General features: G+C 46.4%; 1 protein-coding gene across 3 annotated transcripts; it reads left to right on the top strand.

The window, feature by feature from the left end:
• Positions 1-3,153: 3,153 nt before the first annotated feature.
• On the top strand, positions 3,154-15,129 carry LOC144728424 (ras-related protein Ral-A-like). Of its 3 annotated transcripts, none has more exons than XM_078607868.1 (5): positions 3,154-3,302; positions 11,015-11,147; positions 12,041-12,249; positions 12,958-13,132; positions 13,549-15,129. In XM_078607868.1, the coding sequence occupies exons 2-5, from the start codon at positions 11,037-11,039 to the stop codon at positions 13,672-13,674; spliced, it is 621 nt and encodes a 206-aa protein (XP_078463994.1). In that variant the 5' UTR covers positions 3,154-3,302; positions 11,015-11,036; the 3' UTR covers positions 13,675-15,129. The 3 variants fall into 3 exon arrangements, with proteins under 3 accessions (XP_078463994.1, XP_078463985.1, XP_078464004.1); XM_078607859.1 differs by lacking the exon at positions 3,154-3,302 and adding an exon at positions 10,226-10,342; XM_078607878.1 differs by lacking the exon at positions 3,154-3,302 and adding an exon at positions 10,828-10,878.
• The last annotated feature ends 959 nt before the right edge of the window (positions 15,130-16,088 follow it).

The following is a 16,088-nucleotide window of genomic DNA, read 5'->3' as shown; positions in this document are numbered from 1 at the left end:
TGTGTGTTTTTACTACGACGAGCCGAAAGAAACGCCACGGGGCTTCGTCGCGTTCAACAGCGCGGCACTTCCGTACGCAGTGCGCCACTTGGCCTCCTCTCAAACACCCCCCCGCCACCCCCCACTACCCCCCCACTACCCCTCCCCCCACTGCCCCCCCCCACTACCCCCCCCTCACTACCCCCCTCCACTACCCCCCTCCACTACCACCACCCCCACTACCCCCCCACTACCCCCCCCCCCCGCACTACCCCTCCCGCACTACCCCCCCCCGCACTACCCCCCCCCCCGCACTACCCCCCCCCCCCGCACTACCCCCCCCCCCCGCACTACCCCCCCCCCCCCGCACTACCCCCCCCCCCCCGCACTACCCCCCCCCCCCGCACTACCCCCCCCCCCCCGCACTACCCCCCCCCCCCGCACTACCCCCCCTACTACCACCTCCCCCACTACCCCCCCCCACTACCACCTCCCACTACCCCCCCACTACCACCCCCCACGTAAGATGGCCGGCCACGCGGAAACGCGCACCAGCGGCCCGGTGTCTCGGCGCCTCATTGGCTCGCGGCTCCACACGTGTGACGGGCGGTCACGTGCGCGCGGTCACGTGCGCGCAGACCACGCGCCGCTCTCCAACCCCTCCCAGCCCCAATCCCAAACAAGTGACGTCACTTCCGCTCACGGAGGGTCACGTGACCCCCCCCCGAGGAAGGCCTGGCTTTCTTATGTGCTCCTGAAGGGATATTGTCCGAAACGTCGCCGTGTTAAAGCCGTGATTGATGTTGACGAATTGTACCGAATCTTCCAGCACATGGGGGGGGGCATGCCTGGAGGCCGAATTGCGATCGCTGATTGGTTGAGAGGGCGGGGACAGACGTCACGTGCTAGGGGCACGCAAAACAACAGCACGTGGTGCCAGCGACGTCAATTCGCTCGCAAAGTTCAACACGGAACTTGTTTGGTGGTGACACTGAAACTATTACTGGTAGGGACCTCCTGGTTACACCAGCCCACAGGGGATTATTGTGTCCGTCCGTCGTGCAGGGAGGGGCTCGGTGGGGAGGGGAGGGTGGGGCTGGTTGGGGGGTGGGGAGGGGCTGGTCACCCCGTGGTGCCCTTATAAGACTCAACGTTTAACCTACTCACGCCGGCTTGTGCCCGCCCTCACAGTCGGGCATATTTGCGGAATACACCACGCCGTCGTTGACCCTGGCCATTGACAGAGCAACCCAACGTTCTTACCAGCTCCCTCCGCAGGAATATGTTTACTGCCTACCTGTTCAACCCCTCGCCGTATTACAGACCAATTCAGACCGAATTGGTCACACCGTGCCCTTATAAATCTCAACGTTCATCCGACAGTCCCATCACAAGGGAGAAGCACAAACTAATGGACAAAATGAAACGGCTGTACGCAGTATGGACCCGAACACTCAATAAGAATACCGGTACACCGTATGGGTTGACAGGTATGCTATCGTTGATTGTGCCAGGTAAAGCCCACATCTATATACATAGCCATTTTTTCAGAAGCGACCTGGCTATCACAAATGATAGCTCAACAAAGTGGCTTATTGTGTGGCAATGTATCGCAGCCAAATGCTCTAAAGGCGCGTACAAGGGGGGGGGGGGGGGGGAGGACCCGGAGAAAAATCCACGCGACCAGACCACGGGGAGAGGAGACACCGCAAACTCCAAATAAACAGGCGTCAGGGTCGGGATCGAACCCACGACCTGTATAATACCAGGCGAGGGAGTAAATAGCTCGCCACTGTTGTCACCGCTGCGTTGGCAGTGGTGAACAACAACAAAAACCACAACACATTGGTCAACTACACCGTGGCTTTAAACACATTCCTGCGGAGGGTGCTGGTAGGAACGTTGGGTTGCTCGGTCAATGGCCAGGGTCAACGGCGGCGTGGAGTATTCCGCAAATATGCCCGATTGCAAGGGCGGGCACAAGCCGGCGTGAGTAGGTTAAACGTTGAGTTTTATAAGGGCACCACGGGGTGACCAGCCCCTCCCCACCCAGCCCCACTTCTGTCCACCCAGCCCCACCCCTCCACACCCAGCCCTTTCCCACCCTCCCACCCAGCCCCTCCCTCACCATCCAGCCCCTCCCCACCCTCCCCTCTCCACCCAGCCCCACCCCTCCCATTTTTGGAATCACGACGTACGGACGGACACAATAATCCCCTGTGGGCTGGTGTAATTAGGAGGTTCCTACCAGTATTATTTATTGGATCAGCACCAGCCTGAATGTGGGCATTCGTGTGCCGGTAGGTGGCGATGGTTGTGCTTGCGTGTAATTACGGTGGCTGGAACGTCGCGGTGACGTCACCTCTGAACTGGTGCTGGGCCTCCCCTAGGTCGACTCGGCCTCAACTGAGTACCGCTCTATCAACATTTTAAAAACCCGCAATCTTATATTTTTAACGGTTTCTGAATGACACGCACAAATATGTTTATGGGGCACTTAAAATCGAGATTTGGGGGTATTAAAATGAAAAAGTCTCGAATTTGTCAGATTGTCCCTGTTGTTTGGGTTCTAAAAGCTGCCTATGTACCAAATCTCACCTTTCTCCCTTGTCGGGAAGTACCCTCGAGGTGTTTGAGACATACGGATTAAGCTCTTTATTTATTTTGAAGATATATATTTTTTTGTTAAAGTGATTTGTTTAACTTTCCCATACTTTTCACGCCTATCGTGTTTTTTGTATTTGTTATAACTACTGGACATCCGTGAAAAAAAAGCTTTACAGCTCCATCGATATTCCTCCAGTACACAAAGCACACCTGTTCTAGATTTGAAGTTTTCGTGACTGCAAGGGTCCATACTCTTCGTTTTTTTTCTTCGGTAAAGTCACGTAGGTAAAAAATAAAATTAAAGTAAATTAAATCAAGTGCTACAGTAATTTTGCTGTGACGGTGCCACCTGAAGACGGAAGCGTTGCCTCCTACGTGACTTTACCGACGAAAAAAACTAAAGAGTCAAGCACACCTGCTCTGAGAACGCCTCCGTTTCACTGTGACGTAATTTAGACGGCGGACGTCACTCCCCAGTCACACTTTCGTCGTGACGTCACACCTCGCGCGGCTCGTCGCGTGACGTCACGCCGCGTGTTTGAGCGGATGACGTCAAACCCCGCCGTTGTCGAGACACAAAGCGGCCGCTTGCTGTGGTGGTTGCGTCTCGCCGCCTTCGCCCGCGATGATGAAGCACGGCGCCCGCTGAACCCCCGTCACGTCGTGAAGCCGAGCCGCTACTGCTACTACTGCTGCTGCTGAAGGAGGAGGAGGCGGTAAGCGGCGCGTGTTGCTGTTTACGGACAGCGAGCCCCGTAGCCCGTGTCGGTCCAGACCGCCTCTTTCTTATCCCCCCACCCCACGTCTCCTTCGGCGGCGAGAAGAAACGCGGCGAGACGGTGGGGCGAGTGGCGGGGGGAGGCGGTAGGGAGTGGCATGTGTGGTGGTGAGTGTGTGTGGTGTGTGTCATGTGTGTGTGGTGTGTCGTGTGTGTGCGTGTGTGGTGTGTGCGTGAGTTGACATGGTGAATTGATACGGGGTGTCTGCTTGTGTGTGTGTACATGGATAGTAGTTACGCACTTCAACGTACACGTGTATTACAATGCGTCATCTGCCGGTCATCTGTCCCGTGACATGCCCCAAACGAAACCCTGCCGCGGTTCACGTGACAGCCTCGAGGTGCACCTAGCCTGGCACGAGAGCCGTGTGGACAGACGTCACCGCCACTTGGTGGCGAATAGCGACTGGTTTAAACCAGGTGAGATCTCAAGAGACCCAGGATAGTTTAATTTGCAAGAGTGGCATTGGTCACCAAAATGTCAAGTGTCTCCTTGTGTGGGATGTGTCCACAAATAAGCTGTGTGAACGTGTACGTTTATAGTGTTAAACGTTTATACTGTACCGTATAGTGTTTGTAGCTTGTATGGATTCTGTGCATCTGTAAATGTGTAACTATGTCAGTGTTTTGTGTGTGTGTTGCAGATTGTGTATACAGTATTAGTGGGTTTGCAGAGTGTGTACTGTGTACTTTTATAGTAGAGTACTGAATGTATACTTGTGTAGATGTACTGTATTGAGTACTACATATGTGCCTGTGAAAGTCGTGTATTGTTTACGTGTGTACACAAGCGTGTTTGTGTATTTGACGCTTTATGTATGTTATGATGCATACACAGCAGCGTGTCACGTGTACATTGTCACGTGTACGATTGTGCCGGTGGTTCTCGCCACGTGTTCTCAATGCAAATACAACATTAATAGATGCTCGCAAACAGCTCTCGCTGAACATAGTTGCAATATGTGTATCGAGTATTTAAGTCCATATTTATGCCCATAATTTCATGTCATTTCGTGTATATGAAATTCCAAGTTTGTTTGTTATTTAACCAGGTGATCACTCAAGAGACCAGGCTTAGTCTCATTTGCAGGAGTGACTTGGGTCCGAATGCCAAGAGCAAAACAACGACATTTAAATACAGCAATGAAGTCATATACTGCATAGGACATGTGTGCAGAATACAGGCCAGTGTGTACACGTGTTGTGTGTGTGCACATTCATGTGTGTACAGTAATGTATCTGTGCTTTAAATGCAGGGATGTTTGCGCGTGTACGGGCGTGTGTCTGTGTGTAATGATTTACGGACTTGGCTTGGTTCTTGCCCGGTTAAGGATGATACTGCATCTGTGCAATTTGACGCAATGAACCACATAGCCCAGCCGACGACGCTGCCTCTTCACAACAAGCAGGGCTGCCAGTGTAGTGTACAGCCCGTGTGTAACTCCACTGCTGGATGAGAGCTATTTCACCACACTTCACCGCGCAGTGTCATTGTGGTCTGAAGGTGAGGCAAGTGCAGAACAATGGATTTCTGCACTTCCCTCTTAACTGCCCACGTCTGCAAAATTTTTTGTGGTTGGTGGTCACTTATTAAAGCATGATCATGACTCAACGCTGCTTAGCTTCCGAAGTGTGATTGCATTGGGCGCATTGCATAAACGAGACCCATCCTGGTCTCGTGAGGTCTCGGCTGGTTAAAAACAAAATTCAACTTGAAACCTCCAACTAACTATATTTGGTGTTTTGGTCTTATCCTCCTCGTTTGATGAGTTACATATTTCCCTGCAGAAGTTTGATCCCATGGGTTTCTGTATCTGGACAAAGCTATGCAGCAGGCCCAAGATTCACACGCTTGCAACCACAGTGTCTTCGTTGCAAGTGATGCATGAGGAGACCTTGTTTGATTGCACTTCCATTAAAGCTTTATTTTCACGAGTGATTTCCCTGCATGCTGCAATGATAAATGTACTCGAGAATATGCCATTAAACCAACAGTTTTTGATTCATGAATAGCACATGAGGCAGACACAAATAAATTGGAGCTTTAAAAAGGCTGTTACTTATATATATTCTCGAGAAGATAAGGCACGTCAGACTTAAGATGATTTAGGCATGTGCTGTGAAGAGACAATCGAAATAAATTAGAACGATTATGGAATTTACAGAGACCAAGGGTCAGATTGAAGCGTGCGGTGGAACGAGATATAGAGGATAGTGGATTTGACTGAAGAAGAGGCACAGAATTGACGTGCGTAGAGAAATATATTTTAAAAGTATCTCCCTCATGGAATAATGGGACGATCAGCTTGGAATAATATTAAAGAATAGCAAATTAATGAATAAATTAATACAACAGCACGAAGTCTGCACAATGCAATATCCATTCAGAGTCGAATACAGACCAGTATATGTGACACTTTTTGGGAAAAATCAGCAATAGGAGTTGACCTATGGATGACTGCAGAATGTCCACCTCTGACTGACTCAGGTTCGCCAAAAAACAACGCGTTGCGTGTCCGCTCCGTGCTCGTTTGAGCAAGGAAGACGAAGGCTTGTGCTGCACTGTTTAAAAAACTGTGATATGCAAGCCAGTCCTTGTTGCTTTGCCTTAGCCACGGGTGGGAATTGCACTGCGAGACGGTCGCTCTGTGTAGGCGGTGGGTCCCTTTGGTAGTGGCGGTGGTTGATGGTAGCTGCGCTATGGGGCTCGGAGCTTGGCGTGCCCGAACCTGCTGGACACCTGGATTGCTCCCCCCTCCCAGCCTCCGAACTACACGCACACACACAAAAAGACGGCACACTTTTCTGCACTCCACATTCCTGGCACAGAGCGGGGGGACAGGTAAAAGACGACTTGTACAGTGTGTACGGCCCTTTATCAAGCCACTGCTCGGCCTCATCACGCCGTGTCAATTATGGGGATTGAACACGTGTCAAGTCTCAAGGATTACTCTTGAGACTCGGGGTTTCTCACAATTTTGAGTGTCTCGCGGCCGTCCATTGGATCTTCAATTTCTTTTGTTTACCTGAAAGTAATAAACAAAGCCCTGTTTATTGCAGTCGCACCGGCTGCTGGCCGATGATTCAGGTCTTATGTGAAGGTCAGCTCCCAAAAGTTGCGTCTTTACTTAGAGAAAAGTGTGGAAACTCGTAACGTCTGTCCAAGATTATTATTGTTCCATTTAATAAGGCCGTGTTCACGAAATGGTTTACATTCGCGTATTGCTGCTACGCAAACTTTTTTAGTAACCCCCCCTTCCCCCGTTTTTTTTCCCAGTGTGCTCGCTCTTGCCTACGTGACAGTTAAAGGTTTCTGTGCGTCAGATTCGTGGGGTTCCCTCAGTTTCGTGTGTCTCTCTCGGTTTCTGGGGTTTCTGCCTCACATTATTGGGTGGGTTTCCCCCCCCCCAAGGGTATTGAAGATAGCGTGGGCCTCAGTTATTTGAATCCTTTGGGGTGGACATGTATGAAGTTGGCTATACGTCACCACGCTGGTCACTGTGGGTTGATGGAGTGACGGCTGGCAAGGACACAGGATCGATTTACTGATGTGTTTTCCGTGGCCAGGAGTTGATTTTAGGTGCCAAAGAGAAATTCGATTTTGACTTGTTGAATTCCTGAAAGGTCCCCACTCCTTTCTTCGTTTGTGGACATGTTGTGGTTGGAAGCTGGTAGCGGGGCGTTTGAGATTGTAATTTGTCCAGTCTGCCTTCGGTCACAAAGCTCACATCGAGAGAAACTGAAACGTATTGGAAATAACACACGACAGCAAGGTTTTCTGCTGTGACTACGGTAAATGTGTGATTGTAGCCGGGGGTTTTTATGTTCCAAGCCTCTAGATGTTTTTTTATATGACCTCAAGGGAAATTACAAGCACCTTTCCAGGTGTAAATTATGCTGCTATTGTTATTTGCAGTGACCAATGTTTGTGTGCACATGGATTGCCTGTTTGCTTTTAAGAATGGCAATATGAGAGAACAGTCCTGTGTAGCTCGTGGGAAGAATGTTCCCACCTTACCATGAAGGCTATGTATACATTTTGAAAGCTGTTAATTATTTTTTACACATTATTTACACACGTTATTTCTCCTAAGTGTGATAGACTCAGGTTAACCTTTATAACCCTACCTTGACAAATACCAATGTCAACAAGGCTGCTGTCAGAAATGCTCCAAAACACTGCTTAGGTGCGTTGTCATAAAGAACACTTGTTATCTGCTCGCAATTGGAGACTTAGTCCGAATGTGCGGAAGAAGTGGAACAGGGTGGAGTGAAAACTGAAACAAGCAACGGAAGCGTTGGTTGCTCAGGAGCACATGTCAACACAATGACCTCACATGGGGGTGGGGAATTCCGCAGTGTGATTCATGGTGATGTCACGTAGCCTCAGGGCTTAACACCCAAATGGTGCTGGCTTCAAGACAACATTACAAGTAATTTTCTTTTCGCCAGGTTTGTGATCACCGACTAATGATACCCTTTCAATAATGACAGCAGAAACATTTTATTTCAGCCATCAGTTAACTTAGTCCACATTTAAGTTAGATAGAGGCAAATTTATAGTCGAGCACACCCGTAATCCAGCACTTTATAGGCAAGCGTTTTTGGATCATAGAGATTTTTGAGACTACCAGACCAGCTGAGCTGTGAGGTGGGCAAAAGATAGCAATGCAGTACATTTGTTGTGGGCCCATTTGTGGATTTTTAAGCGTTTTCCCCACCTCAATGATTTTTGCTTGTTACTCTGGTTTCTTCGTTATAGAATTTAGCAAACACACTCTCCCATTTTATGGTCCATCTGAAAAAAATCTGGAGGTTAAATGTAACTTTGCCGAAAAAAGTAAATGATAATTATTACCCTTACAAATGAAATGGTAAAAAGAAATGTAAAAATAATGTGCATGCTGCTGGGGAGGCGGGGGTGCAAATTTTTGGCGCGTAGTGCATGGATGTATGTATGTTGAACTTTTTTCGCACCGTACGTAGCCAACCATGCAAATCGGAGGTGCATGGCTTCCCAATCAGTGAGTGTTTCACGAAGCACCGACCGGTGGTCTGCAAGGCCGTGAAAAGTTGTAGCTCGAACTGTTGCATACACTACGATTTTTTTTACAAAACACCATTTGTTTACTGCTCATTGCACAACTGTTGGGATTAGTGAATAAAGAGTAAGTTAATCATTTCCATGGATATTTACTATTTTACTGCTTTTTGGTCATTTTAATTTAGAAAAATGTGTGCTGCATGGTGGTCCTCAAAGGTTTTTGAGGATTGATGTGATGCATAGGTCCAGAAAGGTTAGGAACCACTGTCTAGTCGACAGCGTTTGCTGCCATTCATAGCACATCATGCACATCTGATGCTCACCAATTTATGGCAGTCACGTGTAAAGTTTTCTCCATGATTCTCTGGTTAAATTTCAACCTACGGTTAGGCCCTAACCCCCTGAATTTGAGCCCCAGTTAGCATAGATTAGGTGAGTCATTGCGTGAATGCAGGGAGCCCTCTAAAGTGAAGGTAAACATGATGATCTGCAACATTTATACTATTAACGTATACCTGCTTGGTTTTCATTGTCTATTGAGGCCAATGGAATATAGTTGTAACAATAGCTCTATAATATCAGCAGTCTTTTCAGACCTGATTGTAATTGCTAGCCCTTAAACCTTATATTGCAAATGATAATTTCATAGTAAATTTGAACGATACAATCTGAATTTGAAGCTTTCGTGACTGCAGGAATCCATACTCTTTTGTTCTTTCGGTAAAGTCACGTAGATATAAAATAAGAGTTTGAACGATACATATTTAACATTGCAAAGTTTACGAAAACATGTAAGTTACACTCTTTTACGCAAGTTTATAATACATTTGCTACCTTCCAATAAACATAAATTATTTTCACCAAAATATGCAACAACATTGCAACGCTACATCTGATTTGGACAGGAGACCTGGGATTGAGAGATTTATTTCAAAGCTCTCAGGTAAAAAAAAAGACTGGCAGGATTTGTCTTACACATCAGATGATGTGGTGCTGTATAAAAACATATAAGCAACATGGCTTATTCTATAGGGTACAGACGCACACGCATGCAAAGTCCATGTAAAAATCCAAACAAGCCTCTGCAAAAAGCATAATTCACTATCAATTATCTTCAATTTAAAGAGGTCAGTTCATGTGAGTGCATCCACACCGTGGCCTGCGCACCTCTCTACTTCATCTTCTTTGAGAGGCCGCATGTCTGCTACATTCATTGAGAATTTGTTGACGATGGAATGCTGAAAATGTATTAACAGAGGAAATTTAAAAAGCATTACTATTGTAGTAAAAACGCCTTTCCCCATTACTCTACTCCTTGGTGATATTCTTAGATGTGGGGGGGGGGGTAGATATCCAGCCATTTGTATTCATGGTGTCACATTGCATTTCAACCAGGATTCGGCACTCGTGCCAAGGTTTAACGTTTTCATGATGGAAAATCGGATTCTTGGGTGTGAAAGGAGGTATGGGGGGCTGTGTAAACGAAAACGAGGATGTATACAATAGAGCGTTATTATCTAAGATTTTCAAATATGTTCATTTCAACATAATTAACCGAGTCTTAACTAAATAATGGATTCGGGAAGGAAAGGCAAAAGTGGAGTTGTCCTGAAGGGATTGAGTTATGGTCAAATGTAAAATGGGCGGAAAAGTCTGAGAGGTCACTGTGCTGTTTCGCATGCCTGGCTACAGGTTGCGTGAGTTGAAGAAAAACAATATCTTTGTCGAAAATATATTTCTTAAGCGGATGTTTATGTTTCTCGGAAAAAATTTCAGAAAGTAAAATTGTTTCGCGGTGCTGGAAAAGTCCCTTCTCACAAACAGCACACGTCACGTTGAGGACAGGTCTACAAAAGCACACAACCCAACCTGTCCGCTGTTCAGTGCAACCGCAGTCAAATGCCGCAGCGTTTTGGTTCAGCGTGCAAGAGGAGGTCTGTTTCTTGTTGTTTGAAATATTTGCTCTACTTTAAGTTTCTTACTCGGCACACACTTATTATCACTTATTTCCTCATCTTTTAAGGTAATGTCTTCAACTGCCAAGGACTACAGATGACTATCATTGTATACTTGAAGTGTGGTGCTTTCTCGTAATGCACAGTGTGCTGACTGTTATTGAGTTTGAAACTAAAGCAACAGATTCACGCAAAGGCGAAATACCGCCTAAGATATATCGAGCATAAATGAACGGGACTTTTTAAACACTCGTGATCGCTCACGCCTTCCCGAGTCCATCCTCCCTCCCATTCTGCAGCTCTCAAATCGTTTCTCCCAACAGCACAGGAAGTCGAGTGCAAAATAAAACAATAGGGCTGGAAGTGGGCTGAAGAGACCTCTGTAAGCACAACGCTAGCGCCTGGTTTCCGGGCAGCTCAAGGGGCAGGCAGGGATTTCCTGACGCGCGAGGGACACTATTTTCTACCGACTGCACCGAAAACCACATTGGTCGCTCGTCCGGGTTCCGCTGCTGGTGATTACACGCGTCGCTACAAGGCTTGGACCATCCTGCTACGCGCACTATCGCAGGCTCAACTCCTTGTCAGCTTTGCGTTACAAAGTTAAGTAATAATGTTTGTTCTTTGTTTTTGATTATCAACCATTCACAGGCATCTCATTCGTACAAAACAAATGGCGGCAAACAAAGCCAAGGGGCAGAATGCGGCCCTGCACAAGGTGATCATGGTGGGGAGCGGCGGCGTCGGCAAGTCGGCGCTCACCCTGCAGTTCATGTATGACGAGGTGAGGCCTTTGGTGGTTTGGTCCGATTTACGATTCGCTTTTGCAGCGGAGCCACATCACAGCCACCGTAGTCATTGGTTTGCCTCACTTTTTGGAACTACATTTCTGTTGTTAGAAAAAAAACTCCGTTCTTTAAATGTATGTCTTCTTGACGTGACAATATAATCGTATTTTGGACTGAATATTAAAATAATTTCCAGTGTTAAAACATAGCAGTTTATACTCTTTGGTTCTTTCAGTAAAGTCATGTGACTTTACCGAAAGAACCAAAGAGTATGGATTCCTGCAGTCACGAAAGCTTCAAATCAACATAGCAGTGTAGTTTTTATATTTAAAGTTCTTTACATGTGCAGGTTTGATTTCTTGCAGTCTCACCAAATATCTTTTCGAGAGCGATCATTTTATGCCATTACCTTTTGGACATACGAGTTAAGATAAAAAAGAAATGAAATTATTTTTTTATGTAAAATGTCTAACATTGAAGAAAGCTGCTCTATATAGCCAAAGTGCTCACCTGCTTAATAGATGTATTTATTCCAGCATACCTATTACTTCAGTATCATCAGTCTTCCTTATGTCAGGGATTTTAACTTCTCCTTGGGAACATTACCACTGTTGAGCCTTTTAATGTCTTTCATTTATTTTATTACTTTGTGGTCATGCTGTGCTTCTCTACAGAGCGGCACAGGCTGTCGGATTTTTGTACACACATGAGGTGTGACTAACAGTGCTCTTAAGTTATCCTCTAATGCTTACCGACTCTTAAGACTGTTTTTCAGCAGGTTCTTGTAATTGCGATGTTTGGCCAATTCCATTAATATATCTGCCGAAACGTGATAATTTGGGCAAAACTCGCAACTTTGGCTCTGTCCCACTTCCTCCCCGGCTTGAAGTTTGTGGAGGATTACGAGCCCACCAAGGCTGACAGCTACCGCAAGAAGGTGGTGCTCGATGGCGAGGAGGTGCAGATCGACATCCTGGACACGGCCGGGCAGGAGGAGTACGCCGCCATCCGAGACAACTACTTTCGCAGCGGCGAGGGATTTTTGTGCGTCTTCTCCATCTGTGAGCACGAATCGTTCGCCGCCACCGTTGAGTTCAGGTGTGCATTCCCCCCTTCTACCCCCCCTCACCCCACTCCCTCACTCCCTCACCCCACTCCCTCACCTCAACCAACTGGCTTGCAATTTTAGCCCAGCGGACATATGTAGAAGTTGGCCCTTTAGTGATGCAAGCGTTAAAGTTACTTGGATGTATGTGATGATTGTAGGCCTGAAGGCTTATAACACAAAGCAGCTAGTGATCAAAAGGTTATAGCAAATTTGGGAAGAGATGACAGGAGGGAGTTCCAAAGTGGAGCAATGCGATGGGAATGAGAGAATGGTGATTTTCTCGCAGCACAGTATATGAACACAGTATTGCTATAAGGCAGCTTTCGGACTGGTAGAACAAGTCCTTGACATTGGCAGAGGCATTAGGGCATGAAGTTTGTAAGTATAGTCACCAGGGATACATAAGCATTTGAACGATAGTGTGAGCGTGACTGGAGTGAACCGGTGAGCATAGGAGTATCAATAAACCAGGCTGCTTTACTGTGGATTCCATTAAGCAGAGTCAAGTAGGAACCAGTTGGTCTACCTTCAGAGCTTAATTTAATGAACACTTAACATATGGATCCATCATCAGGGCATTCTATAGTAAACTGGTCCACATCATAAAGGCACGTATCCACTCGGCATTTGAATGCATATCAACACAACTGTATGTGAAGACCCTGTAACAAGAGACCACACCTGAATCACGGCCACAGGGAGCAGATCTTGCGCGTGAAGGAGGACGACAGTGTGCCGTTCCTGCTCGTGGGAAACAAGTCGGACCTGGAGGAGCGGCGGCAGGTGTCGTCCGAGGAGGCGCGGGCGCGCGCCGAGCAGTGGCGGGTCAGCTACGTCGAGACCTCGGCTAAAACCCGTGCCAACGTCGACAAGGTGAAGCACGCAAACCAATAAATATCCGTGTTGTTTGGTTGTTCATTCGCTCGCTGCCTTCGGCGGTGACATGAGCACCACAGACCGTTGCATGAGGGCATTCGTGAATGTACAAGTGAGTGTGATGGTGGATAATTGGAGGTCATTGTGTGAGAAAGAGTCAACATTCAGGATTATGAGCTGGCATGTGAGGGTGGCTGTGCAGGAAGTGGGGTTGCTGACTTCTCTTGTGTGTCTTTTTAAGTATTAATTTGTGGTACTCCAGTTTACTATCGCAAATAATATACATGGAGTAAAACTCTGGCGAGTCATATCTCGCCTGCAGTGACCTGCATACCCTATTTTTGGCATTTCTTCATGTGCATTACTTTATTTTATTCTTTTGCTCAACTTTGTGGGGTTTTTTTCCTGCATAGGTGTTTTTTGATCTCTTGCGGGACGTTCGGAAGAGGAAGATGGACGAGGGGAAGGACAAAAGCGGCAAAGTGAAGCCGAACAAGAGCCTGCTGCAGAGACTGCGAGAGCGGTGCTGCTTGCTGTGAGAATCCGCATCGCTGTCGGCCTGACCTTCAAAAGGACGATTCCAACTAGAAACACGTAGCTCTTATCTTGTAGATACCTACTTTGGGTGTGTGTGTGTGTGCTGGGTTTTGCTGAAATTAGTTTGATGCGTCATTCATGTTTTCAAGTGACTTTCAGAGCTCGCTTAGCAGTCGAGTGATATCACCGTTGTATGACTGCTGTACTCTATAGTGTCGCTGCAGTGACGTCAACAAAGCACTATGGTGGCACACTTGAAAGTCATTTTAAAATCTTTTTCGCATTAATGAAGTTTCAAATTCTTCTCGGTCAGCCCAGGACATGCAGTGAAGGTACAAGTGTATGACATAAGAGCTATTCAACTCGTTGGTTTTATTGTGTTGCATTTTTCTATGAACCATAACCATGGCCCATTTCACCATATCCCAGCCTCTTCAACCATGCTCTCAATGTTTATCATTCATACCCTAATGATAACTACTTTAAATCCACCTCGCCTAGCAATGCATACATTCCATTGGAGTTAACTATCCTGGCTTGGAATCTCACCGACCCTTCTTGGCAAGCCGCGTAAATATCATCTGCAATTGATCTCTGTTCTAATGTCTGCCGAAGCACTCGGTCAGACACTGACACGATTGCACATGAAACCACATCCTTGGCTGAGTCCCTCATTCCATTGAATTTACATTTGTTTATTATGAATATGCGATTTTTCTTTTCACATCACATAAGGAACACAAACTGGAAAACAAATTGGCAATACACACTGCAGCAAAATGCACAAACAGAAATGTGGCTTTTGAATGCGCCAATGTTTATGTATAGCAGGTTCATTATAGTGTGTTCATGTGACTATCTAAGAGCTTAAGGAGAGGAACAGGTAGCACATTCCTGCAGTGGCCTCGTCGGCAGCAAATTGCATTGATAGCCTGATGTAGGTGTAGAGGTGATATGTGGGATTGTGAAAGTGTTCCAATCCAAAAGGCCTTGTCTCGCCAATAATCAAAAGATCCCCACCACTGAGATTGGTGGGTTAAGCTTGAGATTTTTAAAAAGCAATTCAAGTGGCTTTGAGGAAGTTGTGCAATGTTTCGGTTGCTCAGCACACCTGGCAAAATTCGTACCGAGAAAAATATAATTACAGTAATGCCTTCACAATGTGAAATCGCTTCCAAGTTGCTTAATTTCGCTTGTGAGTGAATCATGTAGCTCCGTCAAGGGAACATCTTGATGCATGGATATTGATGTCATTCTGACCACAGGAAGCAGCACATCCATCTACAGTGCTTTGTGCTGCGTAGGTGCTCTTGTGATGTTTCTTGTGTAAAAAAGAAATGGAAAAATCGCCTGTTGAAAATGGTCACAAGAAGTGTTCACTGTTTTGTATTTGTGGGAAGAAGGTAATTTGCCTTTACTGGAAAGTGGTCTTTTGTAAAATGCACACCTTGCCTTTTCATGTTTGTGGGCTCACTCACCTTCAACCCAAGCAGGCGTGTGACTTGCCTGCTAGTTCAGAATCTTTATTTAGAATCTTTATTTAGACTGGAAGAATTCGATGAGCTATGAAGCTCTTCTTCATCATATATACACAATATTTAACACCACGTTGGATTTTAGATTCCTTTTTTTTGTTCATGAACATACTGTTTATAATGCTTTTTCTTCGTGATTAGTTTTGTGGATTGAGAGTGAATATTCTGGAGCATTTCTTCAGCATGTCCAGTCAATGAACTTCACAGCCTGGTGTGGTGACAAACACTTGAGTCCGGAGACTGCTCGTGCTGTCAAATGTCCAAAGGACATTTTAAACGTTTCCCAAACAGTTGACCAAGTTGGTTAAACGGAGCGGGTTAACACTTTGCAAAGTCTTGTGTGCTAGAGTGCCGTTTTGAATGTTGTTTAAGACCATCTCTGCAACAGGAATTGCACTTGTTGAGACTTGTGCAAATAACTATGCTTGTGCTTTATAGTAATCGTATGATAGAATTAACACAAATGTGCAAAATATAATTACGCGTGGGTTGTTTTGTGTCAATCTGTAATAAGGGGTATTCCTTGTTGCATATCGGATGACAGTCAAGTCAAATTGTGTGCTGGAAAGAGCGTGGGACGCTGCTTGTGTCTGTTGCTGACCCCTGAGTTAATGGTATAAATTCGACATTCTCATGGTGGAAGATAGTCTCTATAGGGCAACCACTGTTGATTCACAAAGTAGGACTGTACCGTTTTGATTAACCAAGGAGGGATGGCACGTTACGTTGACCCTTGAGCAGGATTTAAACTCAACGTTTCCGGTTCAGAGTCGAGCCTTCTGTAACTGGGCTTACCTGACAAGATTGCAACCAAAATTGTGAACCTGTGGCCAGATGCTGGTGGTTAGTTTTGAGCACACATTTACATGGGTAGCCAGAGG

The sequence above is a fragment of the Lampetra planeri genome, chromosome 2 (genome assembly GCF_965212315.1).
Source record: "Lampetra planeri chromosome 2, kcLamPlan1.2.h2, whole genome shotgun sequence".
NCBI lineage: Eukaryota > Metazoa > Chordata > Hyperoartia > Petromyzontiformes > Petromyzontidae > Lampetra > Lampetra planeri.
The sequence above is the reverse complement of the archived record's forward strand: the minus strand, read 5'-3'. Positions and strand labels throughout refer to the sequence as shown.

Coding starts and splice junctions, on each gene's coding strand:
- LOC144728424 (XM_078607859.1), top strand. CDS start 10,308: ATGCCGCAGCGTTTTGGTTCAGCGTGCAAGAGGAG. Junction 10,343..11,014: donor GGTTCAGCGTGCAAGAGGAG/GTCTGTTTCTTG, acceptor AACCATTCACAG/GCATCTCATTCGTACAAAAC. Junction 13,133..13,548: donor CCCGTGCCAACGTCGACAAG/GTGAAGCACGCA, acceptor TTTCCTGCATAG/GTGTTTTTTGATCTCTTGCG.